This window comes from Syngnathus floridae, chromosome 18 (genome assembly GCF_059516105.1).
Source record: "Syngnathus floridae isolate MCC-2025c chromosome 18, RoL_Sflo_1.0, whole genome shotgun sequence".
NCBI lineage: Eukaryota > Metazoa > Chordata > Actinopteri > Syngnathiformes > Syngnathidae > Syngnathus > Syngnathus floridae.
Window position 1 is genome coordinate 5,573,016 of NC_142430.1, and position 25,085 is coordinate 5,598,100.

At 44.5% G+C, this 25,085-nt stretch overlaps 6 protein-coding genes across 11 annotated transcripts; 4 read left to right on the forward strand and 2 right to left on the reverse strand.

Annotated features, from left to right (window-relative positions):
• Nucleotides 1-1,066: 1,066 nt before the first annotated feature.
• Nucleotides 1,067-4,589, forward strand: fam20a (FAM20A golgi associated secretory pathway pseudokinase). The gene is made up of 11 exons (XM_088360368.1): nucleotides 1,067-1,588; nucleotides 1,907-2,100; nucleotides 2,162-2,212; nucleotides 2,296-2,374; nucleotides 2,438-2,530; nucleotides 2,759-2,874; nucleotides 3,232-3,412; nucleotides 3,489-3,598; nucleotides 3,670-3,751; nucleotides 3,822-3,881; nucleotides 3,956-4,589. The coding sequence occupies exons 1-11, from the start codon at nucleotides 1,245-1,247 to the stop codon at nucleotides 4,224-4,226; spliced, it is 1,581 nt and encodes a 526-aa protein (XP_088216494.1). The 5' UTR covers nucleotides 1,067-1,244; the 3' UTR covers nucleotides 4,227-4,589.
• prkar1ab (protein kinase, cAMP-dependent, regulatory, type I, alpha (tissue specific extinguisher 1) b) lies at nucleotides 4,590-9,440 on the reverse strand. The gene is made up of 11 exons (XM_088360370.1): nucleotides 9,279-9,440; nucleotides 8,085-8,294; nucleotides 7,829-7,996; nucleotides 7,672-7,763; nucleotides 7,456-7,517; nucleotides 7,348-7,394; nucleotides 7,119-7,277; nucleotides 6,986-7,046; nucleotides 6,788-6,909; nucleotides 6,618-6,699; nucleotides 4,590-6,370 (listed from the first exon to the last, which is right to left on the reverse strand). The coding sequence occupies exons 2-11, from the start codon at nucleotides 8,256-8,258 to the stop codon at nucleotides 6,198-6,200; spliced, it is 1,140 nt and encodes a 379-aa protein (XP_088216496.1). The 5' UTR covers nucleotides 8,259-8,294; nucleotides 9,279-9,440; the 3' UTR covers nucleotides 4,590-6,197.
• Nucleotides 9,441-10,009: 569 nt separating this feature from the next.
• Nucleotides 10,010-14,042, forward strand: LOC148382478 (WD repeat domain phosphoinositide-interacting protein 1-like). The gene is made up of 12 exons (XM_088359668.1): nucleotides 10,010-10,451; nucleotides 10,760-10,842; nucleotides 11,019-11,188; nucleotides 11,253-11,349; nucleotides 11,411-11,508; nucleotides 11,582-11,674; nucleotides 11,744-11,814; nucleotides 11,898-12,005; nucleotides 12,307-12,471; nucleotides 12,539-12,646; nucleotides 12,728-12,867; nucleotides 12,941-14,042. The coding sequence occupies exons 1-12, from the start codon at nucleotides 10,372-10,374 to the stop codon at nucleotides 13,051-13,053; spliced, it is 1,326 nt and encodes a 441-aa protein (XP_088215794.1). The 5' UTR covers nucleotides 10,010-10,371; the 3' UTR covers nucleotides 13,054-14,042.
• arsg (arylsulfatase G) lies at nucleotides 13,809-23,432 on the reverse strand. Of its 6 annotated transcripts, XM_088359659.1 has the most exons (18): nucleotides 23,328-23,379; nucleotides 22,862-22,935; nucleotides 22,488-22,776; nucleotides 22,226-22,399; nucleotides 22,003-22,131; nucleotides 21,576-21,739; nucleotides 21,333-21,509; nucleotides 20,969-21,102; nucleotides 16,962-17,198; nucleotides 16,667-16,902; nucleotides 16,451-16,565; nucleotides 15,897-16,049; nucleotides 15,497-15,672; nucleotides 15,356-15,436; nucleotides 15,182-15,290; nucleotides 14,911-15,031; nucleotides 14,690-14,780; nucleotides 13,809-14,576 (listed from the first exon to the last, which is right to left on the reverse strand). In XM_088359659.1, the coding sequence occupies exons 3-18, from the start codon at nucleotides 22,774-22,776 to the stop codon at nucleotides 14,296-14,298; spliced, it is 2,667 nt and encodes an 888-aa protein (XP_088215785.1). In that variant the 5' UTR covers nucleotides 22,862-22,935; nucleotides 23,328-23,379; the 3' UTR covers nucleotides 13,809-14,295. The 6 variants fall into 6 exon arrangements, with proteins under 6 accessions (XP_088215785.1, XP_088215783.1, XP_088215786.1 ...); XM_088359657.1 differs by lacking the exon at nucleotides 22,862-22,935 and having other exon boundaries at nucleotides 23,328-23,432; XM_088359660.1 differs by lacking the exon at nucleotides 22,862-22,935 and having other exon boundaries at nucleotides 23,186-23,382.
• On the forward strand, nucleotides 17,715-20,880 carry LOC148382480 (monocarboxylate transporter 7-like). The gene is made up of 6 exons (XM_088359666.1): nucleotides 17,715-17,904; nucleotides 18,452-18,682; nucleotides 18,798-18,941; nucleotides 19,024-19,152; nucleotides 19,210-20,055; nucleotides 20,146-20,880. The coding sequence occupies exons 2-6, from the start codon at nucleotides 18,454-18,456 to the stop codon at nucleotides 20,412-20,414; spliced, it is 1,617 nt and encodes a 538-aa protein (XP_088215792.1). The 5' UTR covers nucleotides 17,715-17,904; nucleotides 18,452-18,453; the 3' UTR covers nucleotides 20,415-20,880.
• LOC148382481 (uncharacterized) lies at nucleotides 23,369-25,058 on the forward strand. Its single transcript, XM_088359669.1, has 3 exons — nucleotides 23,369-23,971; nucleotides 24,243-24,348; nucleotides 24,424-25,058. Exons 1-3 carry the CDS (start codon nucleotides 23,955-23,957, stop codon nucleotides 24,679-24,681), a joined length of 381 nt encoding a protein of 126 aa, XP_088215795.1. The 5' UTR covers nucleotides 23,369-23,954; the 3' UTR covers nucleotides 24,682-25,058.
• The last annotated feature ends 27 nt before the right edge of the window (nucleotides 25,059-25,085 follow it).

Genomic DNA, 25,085 nt, shown 5'->3' on the forward strand with positions numbered 1-25,085 from the left:
ATCCATTCCACAAACAGTATTTCTTTATTACTCTCCTGCATTTTTAAAAATCCCACTAAAGTCAGTTTACATATTCTCTGTATGAATAATTGCCATGTGTGCACGTTCAGGCTTGTGCACATCCAGCAGCGGTCAGCTATAAAAGGAACGATCAAGTCGGCAGGCGGGAATGTGCCAAGCTGCAGAGTGCTTGGTTGACCGCGAAGAAAGGAAGCAAGTTATATTTAAGGTGCAATTGATGTGGAACGAGAAAAACAATATCAGTATATTTTTCATTGTCTGGGCTATTCTTCATTGCTTTTGTGTTTGTGGCTAAGAGTGCCAGCCGTCGAGACTTCTGTGGGCTTTCAAAAAAAAAAAAAAAAAGTGAAAACGGAAGGAATGCTTTGATGGGAATGAAAACATCATTTGCACAAAAACAGCCCGATCGAGTTTCCCCTCACTGTAACAGTGTAAACATATAAATCACTTCTTGATATTATAGATTTCAGCTTTAATGAATGGGTAGCAAACGATAAGTCTCTCAACACGTCAGGGCGGGTGTTCCCTTCAGCTACCATTTTAACTGCATAGTTTCCATTTCACACAGAAAGCCTGATCAACATCTAAATATCCACCTAATCACTTTCTATGCATGCTCTGATCTAGCTCTCAAAAGTCTTCTCACTTTGTTTTTCCTCCAGAACGATTAAAACAACACCCAGACACTGACGTGTGTTTTTTTTTTTCTGCAGCCGCACCCGCGTGCACAGACGCGTAAACAGCCTCAAACCGGCGACACTTGTTCCAAAATACCACGACAACACAAGTGCGTGTGCCAAGTCGAGTGTTTTCATAAAAAACAGGCGAGAGATGTTTATTTTACTTGTTGCCCTCCATGAAGTTGAGCAACAAATTTGTCTAGGTATTTATTTTTGCCAAGTAAATGATTTCCGAACATTCACTATTTGACTAAGAGCCAAAGTTGGACCTGTGTCCAACATGACCCTGCACATACCTGCACGCAGGCGCCTCCACCCCTCCCTCCCTCCCTCACTCTCTCTCCCTCTCTCTCTCGGATGCACACGATCTCTTCCCTCCCTCCCTCACTCTCAGTGCAGCAGTTCACGGGAAACGATCCAGCTGTGGGCGACTTTTACCAATACACGCTCACTGCTCCTCTCAGTTCTTCAGCGACTGCACCAGAGATGCCTCGCCCACCCCGGTGAGAGCCCCCGATTGTTCCTCTTCCTCCCTTTTCAACAATGAGAAAAGAACGATTATTATTGGCCGTAACCCTCATCGCCATCTTCTCCGCTGACCTCTACTTCATCCTCCTGCCAAAGCTACGCAACGTTGAAGGACTGGGACAGTTTTGCTCGTGTCGCCGTGGCAACTTCAGCTTCCATGCTCAGTTCTCCAACTGGACTTCTGTCCCGCTCCAGGATGTGTACGCTTCTGGACTCCCCAATGGGGGTTCCAAACTTGACAGCTTGTTCGCCCATCCTTTGTATAACATCCAGAACCCGACGCTGGAAGCAGAGGAGAAGCTGCTCCAGGTGGACCTCCTGATGAATTACTACAGGAAGAAAATATCACGATGGGAAAGGTCAGCTTTTGTCTTCTTAGCATCCCTCTCACACGAGTGTTAATTTACGGCCGTTCAACCCAGCGGCAAAAATAAACACACTTTGGCATCAGCGCATGATAACAAATGCAGCTGGGAAATCACAAACAAGGTTTTTGAAAAAAGACAAAGCTGTCCTAGCTTGTGTGTGTGCTCATTCAGCAAGAGTGGGAGATTTTTGGACACTTGAGGTGGAAAGGGCCAAGAATTACGAGCAGTCAAGTTCTACTTTATGGCTATTTCCACTTCTCGAAAGCAATTTGTGGTTAGGTTGCCTTTAAAGTCGAGACTCTTCCTCAGACACATGAAGTTGTACAACGAAGCCGCGTCGACCTCCAACATCACCATGACCCAGCACCGAGTGGACTTTGACGTCGACGCTAACTGGCTCAAGTTCCACATGGGAATTAGTCGCCATGCTCTGTACTCCCGCCATGACCCTGCCATCACGCGGCTGCTCGCGGACATGCGGGACATGATGGTGGTCAACGCAGGTGAGACAGTTGGACTCACTTTTCAAATCGCCGCGATTTGTAATCTGAGAAATTGTTGTAGATTACACTCAAGATGAGAAGGCCCTGAAAGGAGCGTGTGATTGCAGCCAAGGTAAGGTCAGTCCTCCTTTTCACATTACATGTCCACTTAAAAGTTACTTTAGGATAATGGATGGTTGCTGTGTATCTATTCAGTGGTGAAGCCCAGTGGGCACCACCTGAAACTGGCACTGAAGATGCAGAACTTTGGCAAGGCCATGTTCAAGCCAATGAGGTGAGCGCAGCCTCATTAACCATCTTCAAACTCGTAAATGATGTTTTTATGCCTCTGTGTCAGGCAGGAGAGAGACGAGGAGACTTCAGATGATGTCTTTTTCTTTGTGGATGTCCAGAGACACAATGCAGAGATTGCTGCCTTTCACTTGGACAGGTACCGTCCACATCTTTCCAAGGAATTCAGTTAGCCACATCGGAAAATAGGAGTGGTCTAATGCAAATAAATAAATAAATAAATAAATAAATAAATAAATAAATAAATAAATAAATAAATAAATAAATAAATAAATAAATAAATAAATAAATAAATAACTTAAATATATAAATAAATATATAAATAAATTAATACATTTACTTACAGATTTTTGTGATTTTCTGTTAGGATCTTGGACTTTCGAAGAGTTCCACCGGTGGTTGGCCGGTATCTGAACCTTACAGGCGAAGTGCTCCAAGTGACCCGAAATGATGACCTACGGGCGGTTTTCTTCACCTCACCCGGTAAAAAGAAAAAAGATAAACTCATTTAGTACTGCAAATGCAATAAATATTTATTTTATTCACCTATATTCAAGTTTATTGACACTTTTGAACTCGGCATCGTCGACAGTATGCTGTATTATTCGTAGCGGATTTGGCGCCGTCTTGCGGACAAATAACAGCATTACATCTAGCTCGAGCGAAAGAACATTTCCGTTTTTCTTTCCGTAAGTAAATATTAGAAAAACAAATTTACTCTACAAATACGCCAAAGCGCACACATCCTGATGCATGAAGCCTAAATTGTAGCTAAATTAAGCAGGCCACATGAAATAAAGTTATATATAAATATAAATTTTTTTTCTCATCTCATTACAGCAAACAACACTTGCTTTTTCTCCAAATGCCTGTACACGTGCAAGACAGAATACGCAGTTTGTGGACACCCCGACCTACTGGAAGGTTCTTTGTCCGCCTACCTACCCAGCCTCAGCATCGCCCCCCGTATCTCCATCCCCAACCCTTGGATACGCTCCTACACTTTCACCGGCCAGGAAGAGTAAGAACCCCATTTTAATCGATCTTATTAACAAATCAAAAAAATTCTGGATCATGTTATTCATTTTCTGGAAAAGATGGCAGGTGAATCCATCCTACTGCGACAACATAAAGAAGCTTTATCCTTACAACTCAGGCAACCGGCTCCTCAACATAATCGACATGGCCGTCTTTGACTTTCTTATAGGTATGTTATTATTGTGGGAAATCTCTTTATTACAATATATAGCAAAAGAATAAATTATTTTTTTTATGCAGGCAACATGGACAGACACCACTATGAGATTTTCACCAAATTTGGCGATGGAGGATTTCTTCTTCACTTGGATAACGCCAGAGGGTAAAATAATAATAATATATATATATATATAAATCAATATATACATGTAAATGTAGTACCTTGATTGTAGATTTGGGAAGCACAGTCAAGATGAGATGTCCATCCTTGCGCCACTCTCTCAGTGCTGCATGTAAGTTGAACTGCAAAAAAAAAAAATTCTACAGCATTCGTCACAAATAAATGTTTATATTATTTGCCCGGCAGAATAAAGCGCTCCACTCTCCTGCGGCTCCAGCTGTTGGCCCAACCGCAGTTCAGACTGAGCGACATGATGAGGGAGTCTCTGCAAAAAGACCCCCTGCGGCCCATCCTAACAGAAACGCATCTCTCAGCCCTGGATCGCCGCCTCGTGAAGATCCTGCGAGCGGTCCAACGTTGCACGCGCAAGCTGGGATCCGACCAGGTCATCACCAATGACTTCATCGGAGCTACGGTGAACCCTCGGGCCAACGCAGAGAGCAAAAAGGCCAGGTAGCAGCAGACGGTGGCAGTCAACTCTGCTCCTTAAGACTTCATGATGAAGTGCAGTCGTTTCGATTTTAATGGAACAAGCCAGAATCAATACGAGATGCTGCGAAAGCTCCAGTGAAGGAATCTGAGGAGGTTCCGCGTGAAACGCATCGATCTGCGCATTATAGCCTGTTGTTGCACATAAGCACATGAATGTTAACAAAAACAGAGCACATCAAATATAAAGTTCGCTAAAGACACAGGGTAGACGTTTTAAGCCTCAATGTCTCCCTCTAGCGGCTTGAGTTGAAAATATTTTCATAAAGGCTCCCTGAAGTACATGTGTTGCCCATGAATAACACACAAAATAAAAACCGCTTGAGTCAGATTGTTTTTACTTTTTTATTGCTTAAACTGCCATCTGGAACAATCTATACCAAAAAGGATAAACATCTTTCCACATATAGGAGGTCAAACTGAACACAAGGAAGAATAGAAAAAGAACGGTCCTCTCATGGCCCATACCGATACCCGCTGGAACCAGCGGGGGTGACTGACGACTACTGTAAGCCCAGGAAAAGTTCAGCTAAGGCAAACCGGGACGACTACGGTGTGGCTAAAACATCGAAAACCGATTGCTGAGGTTGCGGCTATATACACGGAGACATTCGTCCGACAAACTTTTCCCTGTGGAGCGAGATGGACAGGAAGTGACTAAACGTCGTGTTATCTTTTCAGGTAAAAATGTCGCAGGATTGAAGGTGGGCTGAAATCACTTTGATCAAATCGCCATGACGTCACAAATGAAATTTTGTCGTTCTCGTGCCGAGGATGCCAAACAACATTATTCCGAATAAGCGGGGAGAACAAATCACAAGCGGGTGGAAAAGACAGGCGGCGTTTTCCAGTCGGCAAAAAAGCAAAAAGTTTTCAATAAATAACTCGCTCTTAATACATAAATACCTTGAATGTCCTGAAATATTTTTCAAAACGCAATTTCGTAAGTTGGGGGAACGGGGAAAGAAAAAAAAAAAATCGCAACTCATTATTACACAATACAATTATATACTGTTGTGTCAATAGACAAGAAGCATTTATTTACTTTGTGGCACTGAACAGCTAAAATAGAATTTATGGAAAAATAAGTGTTTACAAAAGACAAGAGAACATATCTTTTTTTTTTTTTTAAGATTACCATCACTCCAAACCATAAATTTAAGAATAGTTATTGAGTCATTTAACTAGAACATTTTGATTACAAAGCAAGTGACCAAGTTATTTGGTGTCTACTAAAAGAACGGAATACTGAAATATACAATACTTGCTTTTTTTTTTTTTTTTTTTTACCCTTTCTATATATATTTTCTGATTTTAATCTTCAAGTAAAGGTGTTCTACTGATTAGCACAAAAAAAGGGTTTGAGGGGAAAACCAAAATCCTGTCTAATGCTCCAAATAGAAGGTAACATTGCATCTCAGGTGGAATGAACATTTGGCACCAGCCTCTACACACTAAAACTCAACTCATTCTACTGCTCAGGAAGCTGAAAAAAAAGAAAAGGTCTGACTGACATTTGGTGCAATCATCTCCTATGCTGGCAAGCCTCTGCTGCACGTGTCTAATGGGAAAATTCCAAAAAGAAAACATCCGTCTGTAACAAATTTCCCATGTGAGGTTTCTGATTGTCCTGTCTTTGAGAGCCCGGATCTCCTAACAAATGTGGCTTTGCGTTCTCCGAAAAACAAAGCGGAACCCAGCGCGTATCTGACAAAAGCGGCGTGAATGCAACTGTGCCTACACGGTAACGTTACAGCGGCTGGTACAAGCGCTGGTGAACGGCTAAAAGCCACCTCCGGGCGGCTGGGAAAGAAAAACACGGGGAACTCAGGAGAGGAGGGGCGAAAAAAGAGGAAAGGAAGTGGCGGAAAGCAAATTGCGTTGGTGGACCCGAAGTCGAAAAGGGCGAGGGTGGGGGGGGAGGGGGGGTCGAGCCCCTTCAGACCGACAGCGAGACGAAGCTGTTGTACTGTTGGATGTTGCGTTTGAGGATGTCCGAGCACGGGCCCAGCACGCGCTCGAAGCGAGGCCGGTCCAGCTTGACGCACTTCAGGGGGCCGCGGGCCACCACGGTGGCGGCGCGGGGGCGGTTCATCAGCAGCGCGATCTCACCTGAGTGAAAAGTGCAATGGCTCTTAAAAGGAAAATTCAGAGCTGTCACTATTCTTCAAATTTGTCCCAATTTCATACTTTTTCCCCATATTTCAAAATGAATAAAAATGCCAATAATGTTCTGCTTCTGCTGTGCGCAGCTTGGCCACACGAGGGCAGTATAAAAGAAACAAATGGAATTATTTCTAGAACATGAACACAATGTGAAACCATGAGTCCCAAATATAAATATAAAATATTTCTTTACCAAAGTAGTCGGATGGTCCTAATCTTCCCACTTCGACAAACTCCTCGTTCTCCGAGCGACGTTGCAGCACCGCAGCAGAACCCTGAAGTGAGCACGCAACAAACACGCATGATGCCGAGCGTGAAACCGCCGCAGCTCTTTTGCATGCTCCTCTTAACGGCTGCATTTACCTCCAAAATGATGAAGAACTCATCTCCAGGTTCTCCCTGCACCACAATCTTCTGGCCGTCCTCAAACTGGACCGGCTCCAGGGCGTCGGCGACGGTCAGGCGCTCCCACTTGTCCAGAGACTCTGGAGGGAATCAAGCACTCAGTTGTAAACACTCCAGAGTTCACGCAGTGCGAGAATAATATTAAAAAGGACGCACCTAAAATGGACACTTTCCTCAGGAATTCCTCATACATCTTCCTCTTCCTCAAAGTGCTTCCCTACATTCAAACACAAAATTTCCAGTTAATATTCTTGGCCGCCATGTGAGCCAAACGCTGACGTTTGGGCACCATGAGTATTCTCCTGTAGCTGTCTCTGTCGATGCCCCACAGCTTGACGTTGGTCTTGGCCCGGACGGTGGCGGCCCTCGGGGTGCCGTATATCAGCGCCAGCTCTCCGAAGCTGCCGCCTTCGCCGATGCTCGTGACCCATTCGTTGTTCACGTACACCTGGACCATAGAAGAGGAGGAGGCAAAGTCTTCCTGCTAGTTTCCGGTCATCATAAGAGAAACTACTCACATCCATCTCTCCTTGGTCAATAACGTAGAAATTGTCACCCTCATCACCTGCGGAAGGAAAATTGTAAATACGGGTCTTGATTTGATATTATTGGCAAAACAATCCTACCCTGCAAAATGACGGTCTCCCCGGCGATGTAGGTGACAGGAAACATAGCGTCAAAGATGTCACTAAAAAAAAGAAACGTTTGAGAGTTAGTTCAATTCCTCCCCTTACTTCAACATAGTTCCAAGATGCAACAAAATGGGCACCAAAGCAGTACTTTTATACCAGGAAGGGCTCTATTAAATGCTCCCTGGACCCCCCAAAAAAAAAATCAAGTACCTCCTTTCATTGTCGTCCAAGTGCGAGAAGAGCACGTTCTTTTCAATAGCTTTGGCTAAGGCCGCCATTGTCTTGTAGTCCTTCGGAATGACCTGAAGAGACAACGCGACTGAAGGAACCGCTTCAACCAAACATTTCGCTATACACATTTGTGTACCTTTCTGACATAAGAGGCGGCATCCTCCTCCGTGTAAACCTCAGCGCTGAAGGCTCCCCGCCGCCTGCGACCCTTCACCACGGGGTTCATGGGCGGGGACACCTCCTCGTCACGGGAGTCAGAGCGCGAACTGGCCTTCTGCTGGTTCTGGATCTGCTTAGCCTCCTCCTGGTGGGGAGATGGGATGCAAGAATTAAAACAAAAAAAAATCCTACAGTGTGGAGACAGTAACGTTCCATAAAGAGCGTGTACGTACCTTCTCAAGACGCTCAAAGTACTCCCTGAGGAAAGCCATGGGCCGCTCGGGCCTGGAGGTGCACAGCTGGACAATGCAGTCCTTCAGCAGCTGTTGAATGTTGTGTTTCTGCACGTACTGCTCGCACTCCCTCAGGCTGCGCTCCTCTTCGCTGCTCGTGCTTCCAGAAGCCATGACGACAAACCACAATCTTGCTCTATGACCTCTAACCTTGGGAATGAGCCAACAGGAAGGGGGGGGGGGGGGGGGGGCAGATGAGATCTTCTCAATGCCACAAGTTGCACGATCATAAATGAGCAATGTGAGTTTCTGTGTAACCAATGGACAAAAATAACAAGAACGTGAGAGAAATAGAACCAGAGTGAGAAGGCGAAAAGACGTGTGATGTTGTTTAGCAGCAGGCCAGAAGACGGTCATATGATGTCTGTTTTCAAACCGCAACATTTTTCATCCCCCCGAGTCAAGTTTGATATCACAAAGTCTGACTATGAAAGTGTCTCATGAACAATGGATGCACAATGTTTCTTTCAATTAATAGCAAAAGTGTGACCGGCCTCTCGTTGGAGGTTCTATACTTTTTGGAAAATACAATCATATGATCAAACACTTAGAAAACAAGAAGTTGCTTGGCCTTTATCAAACAGGAAAGCCTTGACAGTTCTACTTGAAAACTGAAAGTGCAAACCACATCCATCCTGTGCTTGCAACACTATCAGGCACCATTACCTTTTCTATCTTATTTAAACATCCAGCAATCTTTTATATCAAAATCATGACGATGCTCCGTGACCTTGCCTAAAAAGCAGCGGTTGAATATGTAGTACAAAAACAATGCGGATGGTAAATCTAAATATGAAATAAATACTGAATCTCGCAAGTTAACATTGTGTGCAGTATGCAATGACGTCTAGGTCAGGGAGTGCTTGGCCAACGCAAACCTCGCGAGCATCACATATTCTCCATTAGATACTAAAACGCTGTGGTTAAATTTGCTTTACTTATACACTTAGTGTAAATTCCGCGTTCAAATCGCGATGGAGGTTTTGACGTATAGCTTCCTAGCTTCGTGCAAAGGCAAAGCCCTCTTGCCTTGACGCCATCTTGGGTTCCATCATAAACAAACGCGAGAGAAGACAAAACATATTTCACAGAGGTCATGCCGCGCGACAGCGAAAGGGAAAGAGAAATACTCACAAGATGTAGTAAAATCCTACCGAGCCCTTCGACAGCGACTCGGGACGGGTGGTGTATGTCAAAGCTGTAACCGTTAGCAGGTTGAGCTCGGTTCGATCTTTTTTTCCCCAAGCCCTGGACCGCTGCCCCACCGGATACGACTGAGAGCCAATCAGCGGCCTTCACTGACGTCAATTCTCCTCGTTCTGACATGTGAGCCCGTAACCCCTGGCAACCTTAAAGGGGCCAAGTCCAAGCCAATGACGTCAAGGATCTCAGCTTGAACTTAAAAAAGTCACATAAGTTGTTTAAAACATTAAATCATGTATATCATAAGCACAGATTTTTCAATGCAATAATGTTTGCAGATTGTTGATATGTTAGTATGATGAAGATTACATCGTAACTAACTGCCTCAGGCCACTTTTTAGTGGCAAAGGGGTGCACGATTTAACGCATTCCTTTTAAGTTTGAGACACAAAGATTTGAAAGATGTGGTTGTTTGACGTTTTATTTGAATTTCGTTTGAGTTTTGTGACATAAAACCGATCAAAAGCACAGTGAACAGATTGATAACACTGTTAGCCAATGGAATCACCAAAACAGTCCATCGAGCATGACGTTGACCAATCAGTGGTTTGTTACGTCAAATTACTCGACTGACAGTTTCTTTGACAAATCAACTACATGCATTATACAAATTTGCGTGCGAAAATAGAAGGCGGGGCTTCTGTATGTCTCCCAGCCAATCAGAACGCATGTTAGAGTGACGCGTCCTCCCATCAGTTGTTATTGTTTTGCTGTATGGAGCCTGCAAGTTAATATTCATATTAACAGTACCGTCGTTGTGTGTCACAGCAAAACGACACGATCGGTACCGTTAATCTCGTCCACAATTTAAAGCGATCGGGCGATCGTTCGCTGTCGTCGCTTGTATGCGTACCATCCGGGGCTAGTCCGTCTGGACATTCCTCTCCCCGAGGACTGTGAGCGTGGCGTTTGGAGTCGGGGCAGAGGAGGAGGGGAAAGCGGGGGTGCCCCCCGGTGTGGATCGAGTCAAGCCCGAGGCCTCTGAGCTCGGTCGGTGAGAGGACAGGGAAAAGTGGCGGCTCAAATGGATTCGCAAGACGAAGGGGACGGCGGCCCCGAGATGCTCCGAGGCTTCATCTGTGCCTCGTTTAACCAGGACACCACGTAAGCAACCTGAGGGCCTTACTTGCCCTGCACGAACGAAAGCTCCTTGACGCACCTGCACCGCAGATATTTATGGTCATCAACTCAAAAGTATTTTTGGTAAACTAGATAATCTTTCAACTCCTCAAAGTCATTAAAACTGCATTAGCATAGTATAAAGTTATCACTCCCTACTTCATCTCAGCTGCATCCTCCTTAATTGACACTGACAGCAGTGCTACTGCAACTGGCCAAACCATCTGGCGCTGAAAATTATTCCAATGCTTTTGTTCCTTTTTTCATTTTTATTTTTTTGCGTGGGTGTTTAGCTCCTTGTCAGTAGGCACCAAAACCGGCTACCGTCTCTTCTCTGTCACCGCTGTGGACAAACTGGACTGCATCCATGAGGGAGGTAAGAAAGCGCCGTCTCCTCATGCATACAAAATCGTTGGTATATACAATGAACTCTCTTTTCGCAACATTCAAAATGGAGCTGACCATAAAGCACGTTGTGAACCCAAAAAACAACAGCATTCACTAATTACATTAAATTAAGGCCCTGTAACTTGAAAAATCCCTCTCACCCAGTGGAGTGTCCCGACGTTTGCATCGTGGAGCGGCTGTTCTCCAGCAGCCTGGTGGTAGTGGTGAGCCAATCCATGCCGCGGCGGATGAACGTCTATCACTTCAAGAAAGGTACCGAAATCTGCAACTACAGCTACACCAACAACATCCTCTCCGTCAGGCTCAACAGGCAGGTAAGATGCTCCAACGGTCTTTTGGGTCGGCATTTATCAGGATTAAATTTGCCGTCTCTGTCAGCGACTGGTGGTTTGCCTGGAGGAGTCCATTTACATCCACAATATCAAGGACATGAAACTTCTCAAGACTCTACTCAACACGCCCACAAACCCGTCAGGTAGGAATGGAATGAAAGCCGCAGTTAATCAGAAAGTAATGGCATGCTTTCTGCTTTCCAGGTCTCTGCGCCCTTTCCGTTAATCACGGCAACTCTTTCTTGGCATACCCCGGTAGCGCCACGATTGGCGAGATCACAGTGTATGATGCAAACAATCTGGTGAGGCCTCAGTTAACAAAATATAACAGCAAGTCATGACGCCGGTGACGCAATCGAGTCCCTTTTCATTTAGAGCACCGTGACGCTGATCCAAGCCCACGCCAGTCCTCTGGCAGCGCTCACCTTCAACACCTCCGGCACCAAACTAGCTAGCGCCTCGGAGAAGGTGAGTCCTTCTCTGTAACATCTCGCATCCACCGGGCATGGCCAACCTGATGTCCATCTTCTTCTGCAGGGCACTGTTATCAGGGTGTTCAGTATTCCCGAAGGACAGAGGCTGTTTGAATTCCGGCGAGGGATGAAAAGGTTAGCAAATATATCAGACAAGGTCAAAATAGCTAAGACACCATGGCTTAAATAGGAGATAATAATTTGTGTCTTATTCTTAGATATGTTAGTATTAGTTCGCTGTCCTTCAGCGCCGATGCTCAGTTCCTGTGTGCCTCCAGCAACACTGAGACAGTTCACATCTTCAAACTGGAACAGCACAGCCCCAGGTAAAAAACAAAAAATCAGCTGTGATTATACTCAACAGGGACAAATAGATGCCACAAAATGGCGGCAAAGACTACTTTTGTATAAACTACTCAAGTCTGGCAATAAGATGCCACCAGATGGCACCAAAACAATTTTGCTTTTTCTGAAGAAAAACATATTTAAATTCCTAAACAGGCTAAATCACGCCAAACCACGAGAATGAGATTTATTACTCATACTCATGTGTCTACAAACCTTTCATCCACACGTCTGTTTTCAAAGTGACTTTTTACAGTCCTGACGATTTCTTGATGTTTCTAGTCACGAGGAGGAGTCTCCCACATGGTCTGCGTACGTGGGCAAAATGTTCACAGCCGCAAGCACCTACTTGCCGGCTCAGGTGTCCGACATGATGCATCAGGACCGCGCCTTCGCCACCGTGCGGCTCAACATGTGCGGCCTGAAGAACATCTGCGCGCTGGCTACGTAAGTTCATCTTAAGTATTAAACAAAATAACTTCTTATCTGATTTTTTGATTATTTTCGACGGTAGGATTCAGAAGCTGCCTCGCCTGCTCGTGGCGTCCTCGGACGGCCATCTTTATATCTATAATGTCGATCCACAAGATGGAGGCGAATGTACGCTGGTGCAAAAACACAGGTGTCTTTACCAAACACAGTAAAGCTTGGCTCGGTAAATATTACGAAACAATAATGTTGATGGGAATTTTGACCCGGCCAGGTTGTTTGATGATAGCGAGGAGCAGGTGGAACAAAAGGAAGAGGAGACACCCGCAGAGGTCTCCAACCAACCGGCCGGCCAATCGTACGCAGCCACCGTGGGACTTCCCTCCAGCCCGCCCTGCTCTGCCACACTCTTGGGTGAGTTATCCACCAACTGAAACATTTCGGGATATTCGCCCCGACTTCAATCGACCTTTTCGTCAATTTCCAGGATACTCCGAGGAAGGCGGAGCCCAGAAGGGAGACGTCATCCCAGAGCACGAGTTCGCCGAGAGCCCCGTGCGTCTGGATGATGAAAATGAATTTCCTCCAGTCAGTAACTAGAATAACTCAACACTACTGATTCCTAAGATAAGGGGGAGGGGCTTAAAAAGCAGATTCTTCCTTCCACGCATACCCCTGCAGGTCAAGGGGACCAATCTTACCAGAAACATACGAGAAGCGCTGACCTTCTGAGTAGGTCAACATTCCCCAAAGTGGACCTTGTATGTATAAAAATAGTAGAAGTGGTAGAATGACACTAATAACGCCATAGGGTATAAAGTTTTATGAGAAAAATAACACTACAATTATGTGGGACACGATTGAAAAAGAATAATGTTATCATTTTATGTAAGTTTAAAAAGTCTTAATTTGAAAGAAAATTCTAAAGTAGCTTTTGTGCAGAGTTGTCCTGCTGAAAACAAAACCAAAGGATGTGTCTGAAAATCTTCTCACTGGCGGTTGTTTATTTTATTTTTTTTAATAATATTTCTACGCAAAAGGCTTCTTGCAAATTATGTAATTGTTCCTGTTGAAGTCTGCAAGAGTTTGGATGTTTGACACGCGCTAAGTTTGTTTGTATTCGCTTCCGTACGGGCATTTGCATTTTGAATTAACAAAAGCCTCGCCGTTTCAAATAAGCACATTTCAATCTTTGGAGTATTGTATAACTTAAGGATGCAACTGTGATAGGAAAGCAGAGACACTTAAAGATTCTCACGTATGTAAAATGAGAATTTCTCACATGAAGGAGCCAATGGTTAAATGTGAATCGCTTAATTAACGGTGCACGACAAAAGGACGGACGGGTCCTTGAATTTCAAGATGGTTATTTTTATTACACAATAACGCAAAATGACCATGCATATTTTAAAGATTTTTTTTTTAAATTTTATGTAAAATGTGTATATAACATACAGAAGAAGTTAGAGACTTTTTGTGAGTCGTGCTTCCAGGTGACATTAAATTTTGCCAAAAGGTGGCGCTGTTGGGACACCTTCAGCTATTGTATACTGACAATGAAGAAACAATAAAGAGTGAGAATCAATTCACCTGAAGGTTGTGTTATTTCTGAGCGGTAAAGAAAGAACAAAGACCTTGAGGACATAAGAAAATGTGTTTTTGTTTTGCAAATGTTCTGAAAGGCCAACAAATGCTGATCAAATATTTTCTCTTTGCCTTATTGATCACACAGGCCTCTCTCTTTGCTCTTTTTGTTTGTTTACACCCCTCCTCATCGCGTCTGGACATTGTACCTACAAGCTTCTCAGCACACATTTCATCATCCTCGAAATGTTCTTGATGTCAACCCGGAGAGAGACAACGGCAAACCGGCCGCGTCGCTTCGCAGCAAGGCCAGGCCGAATCGTCCGTCGTGTAGTCGGCCACGGACACGGACGGGTCGGTGGCGATGTCCCATAATAACCTCTCCCTCCAGAGAGCGACTTTTTCCGCTGTGGTTTGGTATTCACGTGTCCCGACCTTTAAGGGCATTTCCTCGGCCGGGTCACGCTGTAAATCAAATATCAACGGCGGGTCGTGGAACTCCTGCGTTCCGATATCACCGTTGCACGCTTCGGCTGAACCTATAACAAAATAGATACATACAAGCTCAAATAGATTTCTGCTATTCAATCACACCTTAATCTCCATAACAACATCTGGGCGTTAGCTGGTGTTGAGCAAACATGACACCTACCGGTCAGGTAGAAAGCTTTGTATTTCCCAACCCGTACTGTCTGCAAGTCACCCAGCCGCCCTGCAGCGCCACTGTTAGGGTGGAAGAGGACCTAAAAATAAAACAGTGGATTTATAGAACAGTTCACACCTGCCTCTTAACCCGTTTAACTCGTTTTACCCAACGTCCACATTTATTGCAGACACAAAGACAAAAAAAAAGGAACGAGCCTCGGTACCTACCGTGTGACCAGTTTGCACGCCGTGCAGGAGGATATTTGTCACGTCGATGCCATCGTAGCGCCGGTCAGAAGGTGGCGTCACTCCTGCCAGTGATAGGAGTGTCGAGAAAATGTCCATTCCACTGTGAAAATGATTTCGTGGTTGATTCAAGTAACACAGGAAAAATCTGCTTGCAATTGTCTAATAAATAGTTTCGTGTAAACAACGGCAACAGGAAGGCAGCTTGCTTTCACATGTTGGAGGAATTTAATCTCGTGTGAAGCCAACAAACCTCAACAGCGCCGCACTGGTGGCGTTTGTGGGGATCACGCCGGGCCAGTAGGCCAAAGATGGCACCCGGTGGCCTCCTTCCCAAGTGGTCTTCTTAGCTGAGCCCCCACCTAGCGAGGAAATTCACGCAGTTACATTTTAAGCTAAATTGAACGCAACTCAATTACTTGTGTACCTCTTTGAGTCTGCCATTTTCCTTGAAAAGGTCCTGGACTTCCTGCGTACTGACATTTCTGCTCCCAAGGACCGTTGTCACCTAAATGTAAGAAAGTCTTTTTCAGACCACGAGTGAAAACCAGCAGCACATGGGACTTACTGGTGAACCAGATGAGGGTATCATCTGCGTCCGAAGCACTTCGGATGGTCCCCACCAGGCGATCCATTTCTTGGAGGCTGGCGGCGTACACTCGGCTGGTGGGTTTATGTGCTGGGGCCAAAGGTACGTGCATGTGAGCGAGCGCTATATAAAGAAAATACGGCTGTCCTTGCTCTCTGCAAGATGTAAGACACAAAAATATATTTCAGTTGAAGACAAAAACATGCTAGGACAATAATTGTGTGTGCTGTTATATTGTCAGTCTACATGTGTTGCTGCATTATTTGTGTTCAATCTGTGGCTTAGCACAGATGCTATTTAGTGTTAGCATTAAGCAAGTGGACTCAAAGACTTTGCGCTTGTTTTGTTGGGCCTCAAGATGATTTTTTTTTTACTTTACCTGGCGTGGGTCATCGCTCTGAGAGCAGCAGACTGGTACTGTTGCGTAAGCGTCCACAGGTCGAGTGGTTGCTCCAGAATACTGCTGTTTTCAATCAGAGGAAGGCCCACTTTGGAATAGCAGCTCCTCGCTTTGCGTTCGCTCCTTCTCAATCTACAATTGTGATGAGAAGACTTCAGGCCATAGGTGTCAAACTCAAAGCCCGGGGGCCAGATACGGCCCACCACATCATTTTATGCGGCCCGTTAAGATTAATTTTGCATTACTAAAATGACAAATTGTCTTTATCAAAATAGAGATATTACTAGCAATTTTGATGATCATTAATGTTATAAACTATTTGAACAGTTTTTTACTAGTCCCCAAAACTCGAAGACAGTCTTAATGGCCCTCTGAGGGAAACTATGTAATGTGGCTCGTGACAAAAATGAGTTGGACACCCCTGCCTGAAGCAAACAAGATAATACAGACCTCATTTAACTACTTCGAAATCTATTCAAAGCTCATCAAATACTTGCACATGTGGATTTTGAATAGAATCGAGTCCCACCCACTTGGTAATTTGTGGGTCAGATGAGTCACAAGCGAGGCACTGTGGAAGATCATATCCAGGGTTGTCAGTGCATCCCATATCGTTGCTGTAAGGAATTCCAAAGTAGTAGTCGAAACCTGCTCAGGAGATAAGAAACGGGTTATTTTGTATCTAAATACAGAAACCCAAATTCCTCATTTGTATGGTTGCTAGGTGGTAAGGTCAAAGTCCTCTTTACCTCTTTTTGTCGGGCCATATGGTCCATTATGGCCCAGATGCCATTTCCCGATCATGGCAGTATAGTAACCCGCCTGCTGCAGGAGCTGAGGCAAAGTGATTTCGGACAGAGGCAGACCGCCAACAGAGCCCACGGCAAAATTGTGAGTGACCCCATTCCTGAGTCCGTAGCGGCCGGTCAGGATGGAAGCCCGGGATGGTGAGCAGGTTGAGGCCGGAGAGTGGAAGTCTAAAAATCTGGGTGAAAATATTAGTGGGAAGACTGCCATGAGTCCGCTTTAAGAATTCGGTTCTACCTTAATCCTTGCTGGGCCATCAGGTTAAGATTGGGCGTATTGTTGGCCTTCTGCTCAGGTAGGTTCACATCCAAGTCAGCCCAGCCTAAATCATCAGCCAGGATGAGAATGAAGTTGGGCTTCTTGTTGGGTTTCGGAACCCCTGATCCCCGCTCTGACATCAGGTGGAAATACAGGCCGGCCAGCATCGCACAAAAAAGCAGCGGCGTCACTCCCGCCGGCATTTTGTGATGAAGTCTGAAAAAGAGTCATGTTTTGGGAAAAAAAAACATCCTCCATGTTTTTGTTTGCTTAAATGAAAGTCAAACAACCAATTAAAACAATCTGAGACAAATCTGAGAGCGGTCGAATATTCTTATTATTTTTTGCTTTCAAACATCTTTGTTTTCTGTTTATCAAGCTTTCCAATAACGTTCAAAAATAGAGCCCCCCCCCCCTTACTTGTGACTCTGATTTAAAAAAAATAGTAAAAATGTTATCAAAAGTGTATCTTAGATTTGATCATTAAAAATCTTTGATGGAATAATAAAACCTTTCATGCCCAGCGCAGTACACTAATTTGGAACGTCCCATGACTGCGTGTGCCTTGGGCCCCCCAAACATCTCTATACGCCCCTGGCCTGGTCCACGCTTACCTATTGAAATAAATCGCCATTTCGTGCAAACGACTTCAATGTAAACACGCAATTCAAAACTGGAGCGCACCAAAAAACTTCGCGGGCGCAAACAGCGCCTCCACACCATGCATGTATAGTTTGCAAGATGTTGTTTGGGTGCCTGTGCAAGGGAAAACTGGTTGGATCCAGATCTGTCTTTAACCCTTCGCTTTCCCATGAGGGGTAAGGGAGAAGCGTGCAACATGTGCCGTGCGGACAAAAGTAAAGCGGGTTGAGCAGTTTAAACACGAGGAACTAGTTTCTATGCTGCGAGTAGGAGCGCACAGGTGAGACGGGACTTTACTACCACTTCTATTTTGACAATTGGGAAATGATATAGCGTTTGTTTTTTTGCCCTCTAAAATATGTTTCAACCTAATAATAGAGTGGCAAGAGTATTTCGAGATTCTGGGACATCGAACCGGTAAACACGCGCGAGAGATTGCGTCGGCTTTCACTTAAACTTTCCCCGTCGGAGCGTCACTATTGAATTTAATGTGCGCTTCTAATAGAAATATTTGCCCTATAATAAAACGCAACCGAACCGTAAATAGAATGTAGTGTAATATATATGGAAGCTCCATAAATATGCACACGTGGCTTGTTGTTTATTCCAAGCGTATGATTACCATGCTAGAATTGATCTTTTTGTGTTTGTTTTAATTGTGTGTAATATTTGAAAGATGGTTGATATTTCTGGTTGAAAATTTGTCTTCATTATTTCCATAATGAACATTGAGTAGTCACATTGTTTCAGTTTACCCCAATTTTTTTTTTTAATTAAAAAAGTAACTATTTCAGAGCATTTAATTATTATTATTTTTTTTTTTTTAGAAATGGTGCTGTGTGGACCAACTTTCTTGGGGCCTAACGTGTACACAAAGCCCCCAGATGGAGGCTGGGGGTGGGTGGTGGCCGTGGCCTTTTTCCTGGTGGAAGTTTTCACCTATGGCACCATCAAGAGCTTTGGGATTTTCCTCCAAGTGCTGATGGAGGAATTTGGGGAGAGCAACAGTCGGGTGTCCTGGATTGTTTCCATCTGTGTCTTTGTCATGACCTTCAACGGTGAGTGTTTGGAAATACATGAATCAATTTTTAACATGAAGCCAAAGAAGTGTCAGAACAAGTTAACCGGTAATGTGAAAGATTAACTTCAACGGAGCAATTTCTAACTACGCAGGTCCTCTTTCCTCCGTGCTGACCAACCGCTTTGGTTTCCAACTCGTCGTCATGACCGGAGGTGTACTGATCTCCTCGGGAACCATCACTACAAGCTTCACCTCTTCCGTCAATCAAATGTACATCACTTACGGCATAGTGGCAGGTTTGAAATGTCTCTTTTTTAAAAAATGGCCTTTTGAGATGAGTCGTGGTTTTGATTGCGCCTTTTGTCGTCCTGCTGGCAGGTCTCGGGTACTGCTTGACATTTTTACCCACGGTGACGATACTCTCACATTATTTTTCACGACGACGATCACTAGTCATCGCCGTGGCGTCCACTGGAGAGGCCTTGTCCATGTTTGCTCTCGCCCCGGGTAAGTTTAGAATCATCTCCTACTTTGGATGATTTACTAGTCGTTGTTTATCATCAGCCTTCTCCTCTCTGAGGGATCTTATCGGCTGGCGTCGCACCATGGCGGTGATCGGAGCTTTGCAGGGAACCATCATTATTTGCGGCGCTCTGCTTCGGCCAATCATCATCCTACCACAAAAAATACAAGAGACAGAGACTGCTGGATCTTCTCCAAAGAACGAGGAAGCCCAAAGCACAGACTTGATTGGACAAGATTTTGTGAGAAATTGTCCCGTTGAGAAGGTCAACTGCAACCCAGAGGAGAAGACTTTACTAACAAAGGAAGTGAGGCCAGATGTGCAGCCAAGTCTAAAAAATAACTTCGATCCAGCTCAAGGGCAGAAGAACGATGTCGAAGTTAATGGGAAACCTTCAATGTTCAAACTTCTGGATTTCTCCATCCTCAAAGAGTGCAGCTTCATCTTGTACTCGCTCTTCGGACTGTTTGCCACGCTGGGCTTCTTCGCCCCTCAACTCTACATCATCGAGTTGAGCGTCAGTCGAGGCGTGGAGCGCGATCGCGCCACCTACATGCTCTCCACCATGGCGGTGGCTGAAATCCTCGGTCGATTCTTAATCGGATGGGTCCTGACACTGAATCGAATCCAGAATCGGAAGCTTCTCGTCCTCCTGGTTTGTGTGATTTCCATGACTGTGGACCTGGTGGGATTTACTCTAGTCACGGAATTTTACGGGCTAGCGGTATGCTGCGCTGTCTACGGGTTTTTCATGGGGACCCTTGCGTGCACGCATATTCCCATGCTGGCAGAAGATGACGTGGTGGGCTTGGAAAGAATGTCCTCTGCTGCTGGAGTTTACGTTTTCATACAAAGCTTTGCCGGCCTGGCTGGACCCCCACTCGGAGGTAAGTTTTGAAATTGTGCCCCCCGTGGCCCCCCGTCTAGCTCCGCCGGTGCTCGATGCGTCCCCTTAACACTTTTGTCTTCGTCTCTAGGTGTGTTAGTGGACGTGACTGAGAACTACGGGTCGGCCTTCTACTCCTGCGCAGCTGGCATGGCGGTGAGCGCTGTGTTCTTAGGCTTAGTGAGACCTGCCAAGAAAGGACGTCTTTGCACGAAGAGAACATTCAAACCAAATAATGACACACCTCATATCGTGACAGAAGGCGTCAATGAAGCGGAAAAACTCACAGGCAGTACTGACGTTAGCGCCGAGGCGCACGAAGAACGACAATCATGTCGAGGGATCAGTCACGTAGCCTGACATGCGGGTTTGACATGTCGCTTGAACATGCTGGCAAAGCTCATTTATGTCCTCACTGTTTTGTGTGACTGTCTGATCAAAATGTTGGGCAAACACATAAAACAGGAATGGTAAGAGGATAGATGAGCTTTCTAGCAGCAATCTATGATACATACCAGATATACCAAAAAAGTGTTTCTTTCTAGAGCAACTGTATGGTTGAAATGGCTTTAATTTACAAAAATATTTGAAATAGTCTTTTAAGAAGAATTACCATCTAATAATGTGAAGCCAATGTAGCAGCAAATACTGTACATGAAATTGCACGTCTGTAACATTGACTCTTATGGTTGTGTTACTTCCGCCAAGCTCAGGAGACTCGTACGATTGATTTTTTTTTTTTTAACCAAAGCGCACATGAGATGTCAAAGATGCACTATTTTTTTAAGAAAAATATGCTAGCAATAAAATGTTTTTACTCATTAAATTCTATTTTTTTTATTTAAATTTTTTTTTTCATCTGACTGTTAAGATAAATATATCAAATTTGGAAAGTTACATATTATCCCTGTTACCGTTTAGTGACGTTCAGTATATCTTGGCACTTCTTCAGCCACAGTTTGGCCGTATGAAAAGCTTCAGTAGGTTTGGGAAAGGAGGTCACCGTCGTCGGTGACCTTGGCTCCTCTTCCATCCAGTGCAGTAAGGCCTGTGAAGCAGAAAAAAAATCTCTAAAATACAAATACACAATTATGTGGTAAGGCTTAATCAAAATCTATTTCCTGTGAAGTCCACATGGTTGTATATTGACTTTTTTATTTATGCAGAATATGTCTTGGGTCAATAAAGATGTTGTGGTGTAGAAGACTAGCAACATTCCAATAAGATGACAGCGTAAACATTGTAAAACATAATGTGAGATGACGCCCACATTTTTACCTCGTATCTCTCAGCTATGTTAAAACCCACTGAGGTCTGAAGTTTGCGTAAACAGATGGGACAGAGCTCCAACGGGCGTCGGTCGGACTCCTCCAGGTGATTAGAACCTTGCATGACACACCTCAGCCACTGGCAGTGCCTCATTCCAAACATATGGCCGATTTCATGCGTCATCGTCTGGCAAGAAATCATTCCATTACTTTCTTTTTTTCCCCCAATTTAGACAAAGCGTGTTAGTACAACCTTGCAGGATCGCAACAGCAGAGTGCTAGTGATGGGGGGAGTGTAATGGCCGTCAAAGGCGGAATAGTCGCCCTGCTTTACTTGACGCTGTTTCTTCACCCTTCCTGCATAATTTTTGCTGTAGAAGTTGTCATCGTACCTGGCAAAGCTGAAAACACCAATTCCTGCAAAAAAAAGCAATTAACTTTCCCACAAGGCTGAGAAATACAACTATTTCACTGGAGCACCATCTAGCGGTGTTACAACCAAATTACACGATATTAGTAGACACCTTTTTAAAAGTATTTTTATATCCAGCCCTTGGGCTACTTTATATTAAATTTAATTTACAAAGCCCCTTTTATTTGCAAAGCTAACTCAACACAGACTACCACGCTGACCTGCATTTGTTTGATTCTCTGAGCAAAATACAAAAGTAAAATTGTACCCTTATGAAGAGATGCTTGTCCAAATACAAAATTCCAGGAGTCTCTTGGGTACAGGTCAATCATTGTGATTCCAACCACACAAAAAGCATCCTTTGGCTTCCTTTTGCATAAAAACTGAAGCAGGTCACCTACCAGAGGATATGGAAATAGTGCAAACAAAGCATAGCTCAGAAAAAACCCCACCACTGTCGAGTGAGGCCTCAAGGAGATATTTCCAATTACCAGTGAGCAGCTGAAGGTTTTGTGAGCTCTGGTTAATTCTGAATGAGCAGCCTGTTTGTGCAACTGTGACAGCTGGTAACCAATGAACAGGCAGCCCATAGAAGAATGCTTGGCAGTATTCTCGAAGCCATTCCACGTACTGCTCTGTATGGGGCCCGGCCTCGCCAAAAGAACCTGCAACAAAACAAGAAGGTCAAACTATGATTAACAAACTCCCATCAACTTTCGAACAAAGGAAAATCATCTACCATCATCAACTAACCTATGGTCTGAATGTAAATCGTGCCACAGCTTGCACTTGGGGTCTTTCTGTGAGGATCTTTATAAAAACTTTCAAAATCTTGAGGGTTCTCAGGATGTGAGGGAATCCAATCTGAGTCTGAATGAACAGTCACAGGTTGAAAAACGGAACCAGGCTGCCCTGGATGCAGTCCTTGCTCTAAAAGGTGACATTCTTCTTTGGTGTACTGTTTATAGAGTTCAGTCAAGTCCTTGCAATTGGAAATCAATGCTGTTTGCAGGGTCTCTGGAGAGTGGTGAATCACTTTCATCTGTAGAAATGTAAAAAAAACACCCCCGACATGACATTGATGTATAGTGGAGCGAATAGCGAGTAGATATAAAATGCTAAAATACCTTTGCAATCTAAAAGTGTCTATTTGGTGACAAGGAATTTTGATGAAGCTTATTGTGGCACTTTTCCATCATTTCTGGCATGTACAGGAAATTGGGCTGTATTTATTTGGAATTGTAAACTAATATAATTATATTTTTCCCACTGCACGTCAATTAGATTTGTTCCTAACGCCGCGAATACCGCTAATCTTTGTTTATTCGAGTTAGGCAACTCGAGAACATTTTCTCATTTGCAATGGCAATTTAATGTAGTAAAAATTAAATAAGTGAATAAAGCAAAAACAAAACATGTCATTTGAGACCACGTATTTTATATGCACGTACGTTTCAGATTGAGTTAGACGCCATCAAAACAATCTAAATAGATTTTTTTGGGCTGCATAAGCGATTAAAATGCAAGGCAATAAATATAAATAACTGAAACAGCATGCAAGTTACGAAAATGAAGCAAATAAAAGGATATTACGTCGGGACTCGCAAGCTGCTTTCATGCAACGTCGCTACTTCCGCCATTGCTCGATGGCGTCATGACAACAGAGGGGCGGGGCTTGTGACGTCAAGGAAACGTTTGGGACTACCGTAGTTGACACGAGCTGGCAAGCCCATGTCATTTCAAAGCTAAAATGTCGCTTATATGACTCGACAATTTCAAAATTATCGTGCTAAATTGATTCATTTATAGATCTGACCGTTATTGGGTCTTTCCGAAGAACAGCCAAGCTCCCGTTTTCTTTTTTCAGCAGGGCTAGCGGAATACGACAGCGGAAGAACTTGGTCACAGTGCAGCGTTTTTTGGGGGGGGTTAGTTAGCTCCCACAGTTAGCCAACGTCAACCAGGCTTTACTGTCATGCTGATATTTGCAAAAAATTTCCACTAAAAGCTATTCGACAGCGACGGAACTACGATTGGAAGTGTGATCTTGCATCTTGAACCGGCTGCAGCCTCTCACACATACACACACAAACGTCAAATAAGGAATATGTCTTGCAGCATACTTGTGGAGCTATAGCCCGAGTCAGAAGCTTTTTACTTTCCAATTCAGCTCACAGGGAGTGTCCACCTTTCTTTGCCACATCTAGCAAGACTGCAGCAATGCTGACAGATAACAGGTACAGTAACTACTTTTCTGTGTGCCATCTTTTGCCTATTCCATGCTAATGTCATGTTATCAACTCCATAAAGAGCTGAGTGAATCATCACAGTCATAACGTGATCATGTAACTGCAGTGATTGTGTGTAGCCGTAGCTATTTTTGGTTCTTCTCAGTGCTCTTTTAGATCCACGACCCCCCCCCCCCCTCCTTTCCACTCCTCACTGCATCATTCCTTCCAACACACTCGTTCACATCTGAAAATTTTCCATTTGTTTCCCTATGTACAGGAAACGCCATCGGAGCAGTGACAGTGAGGACAATCAACAGCTGAGCCCTCAGGCCAAGAGGTCAGGAAGGGGTCCGAGCCTGCTCGTATCCGATTTGGACTCCGAGGTACATAAGCGATGTTGTGCAATGTTTTATTTAGCAGTCAAGTAAAAAAAACTCCTTTCTCTGTTTTGTATTCAGTCTTCAAGCAGTGACAGCAGCAGCGGCATCTGCAGTACGGAGAGACCGATGGTAGTCACGAGCAGGCCGTGCATCCACAGCCAGAGCGACCGCATCCCCCAGTGTTCGCCCAGCGGCAAGCCCAAGGACTCGGCGATGTCGGCGCAGCACGGTTTCCATGGCGACGGCAGTACTTTCTCCTACGACTCCATCAACAAGGTCCTGAGGGAGGCGCACTTCAGCAGTCTACAGACGAGAGGGAGCCCGGGTTCGACATGACCGACGACATCGCTGACGCCGTTTGACGTCTCGAGTCCAGCGTAGCCCACCGGGTCTAATCGGGATGATTGAAGAGTGGGGACGTTTACATATTATGGGCTGTATGGCTCATCCCCGCCCTTGCCATATACCATTTGTGAAGACCATAAGCACATTTGCCTTTTCACGGCCCAGCCACTGTGGTTTATTGTGCAGTATTGATGTGTGTGTGTATGCGCGCGTGTGTGTGGACACGACTTGTGCACTTTAAAAAGAGGTATCATTCTCTTGACATGCGTGCATTTGATGTGTGGACATGTTCATTGGTGCTAATCACGAGAGAAGTGGGTTCCAAAGTGCTTGCAAAGGTAAATAAAGCGATGCACTTTACTCAAAAAAAGATGTCTGCAGTTTTTCTTACCCAT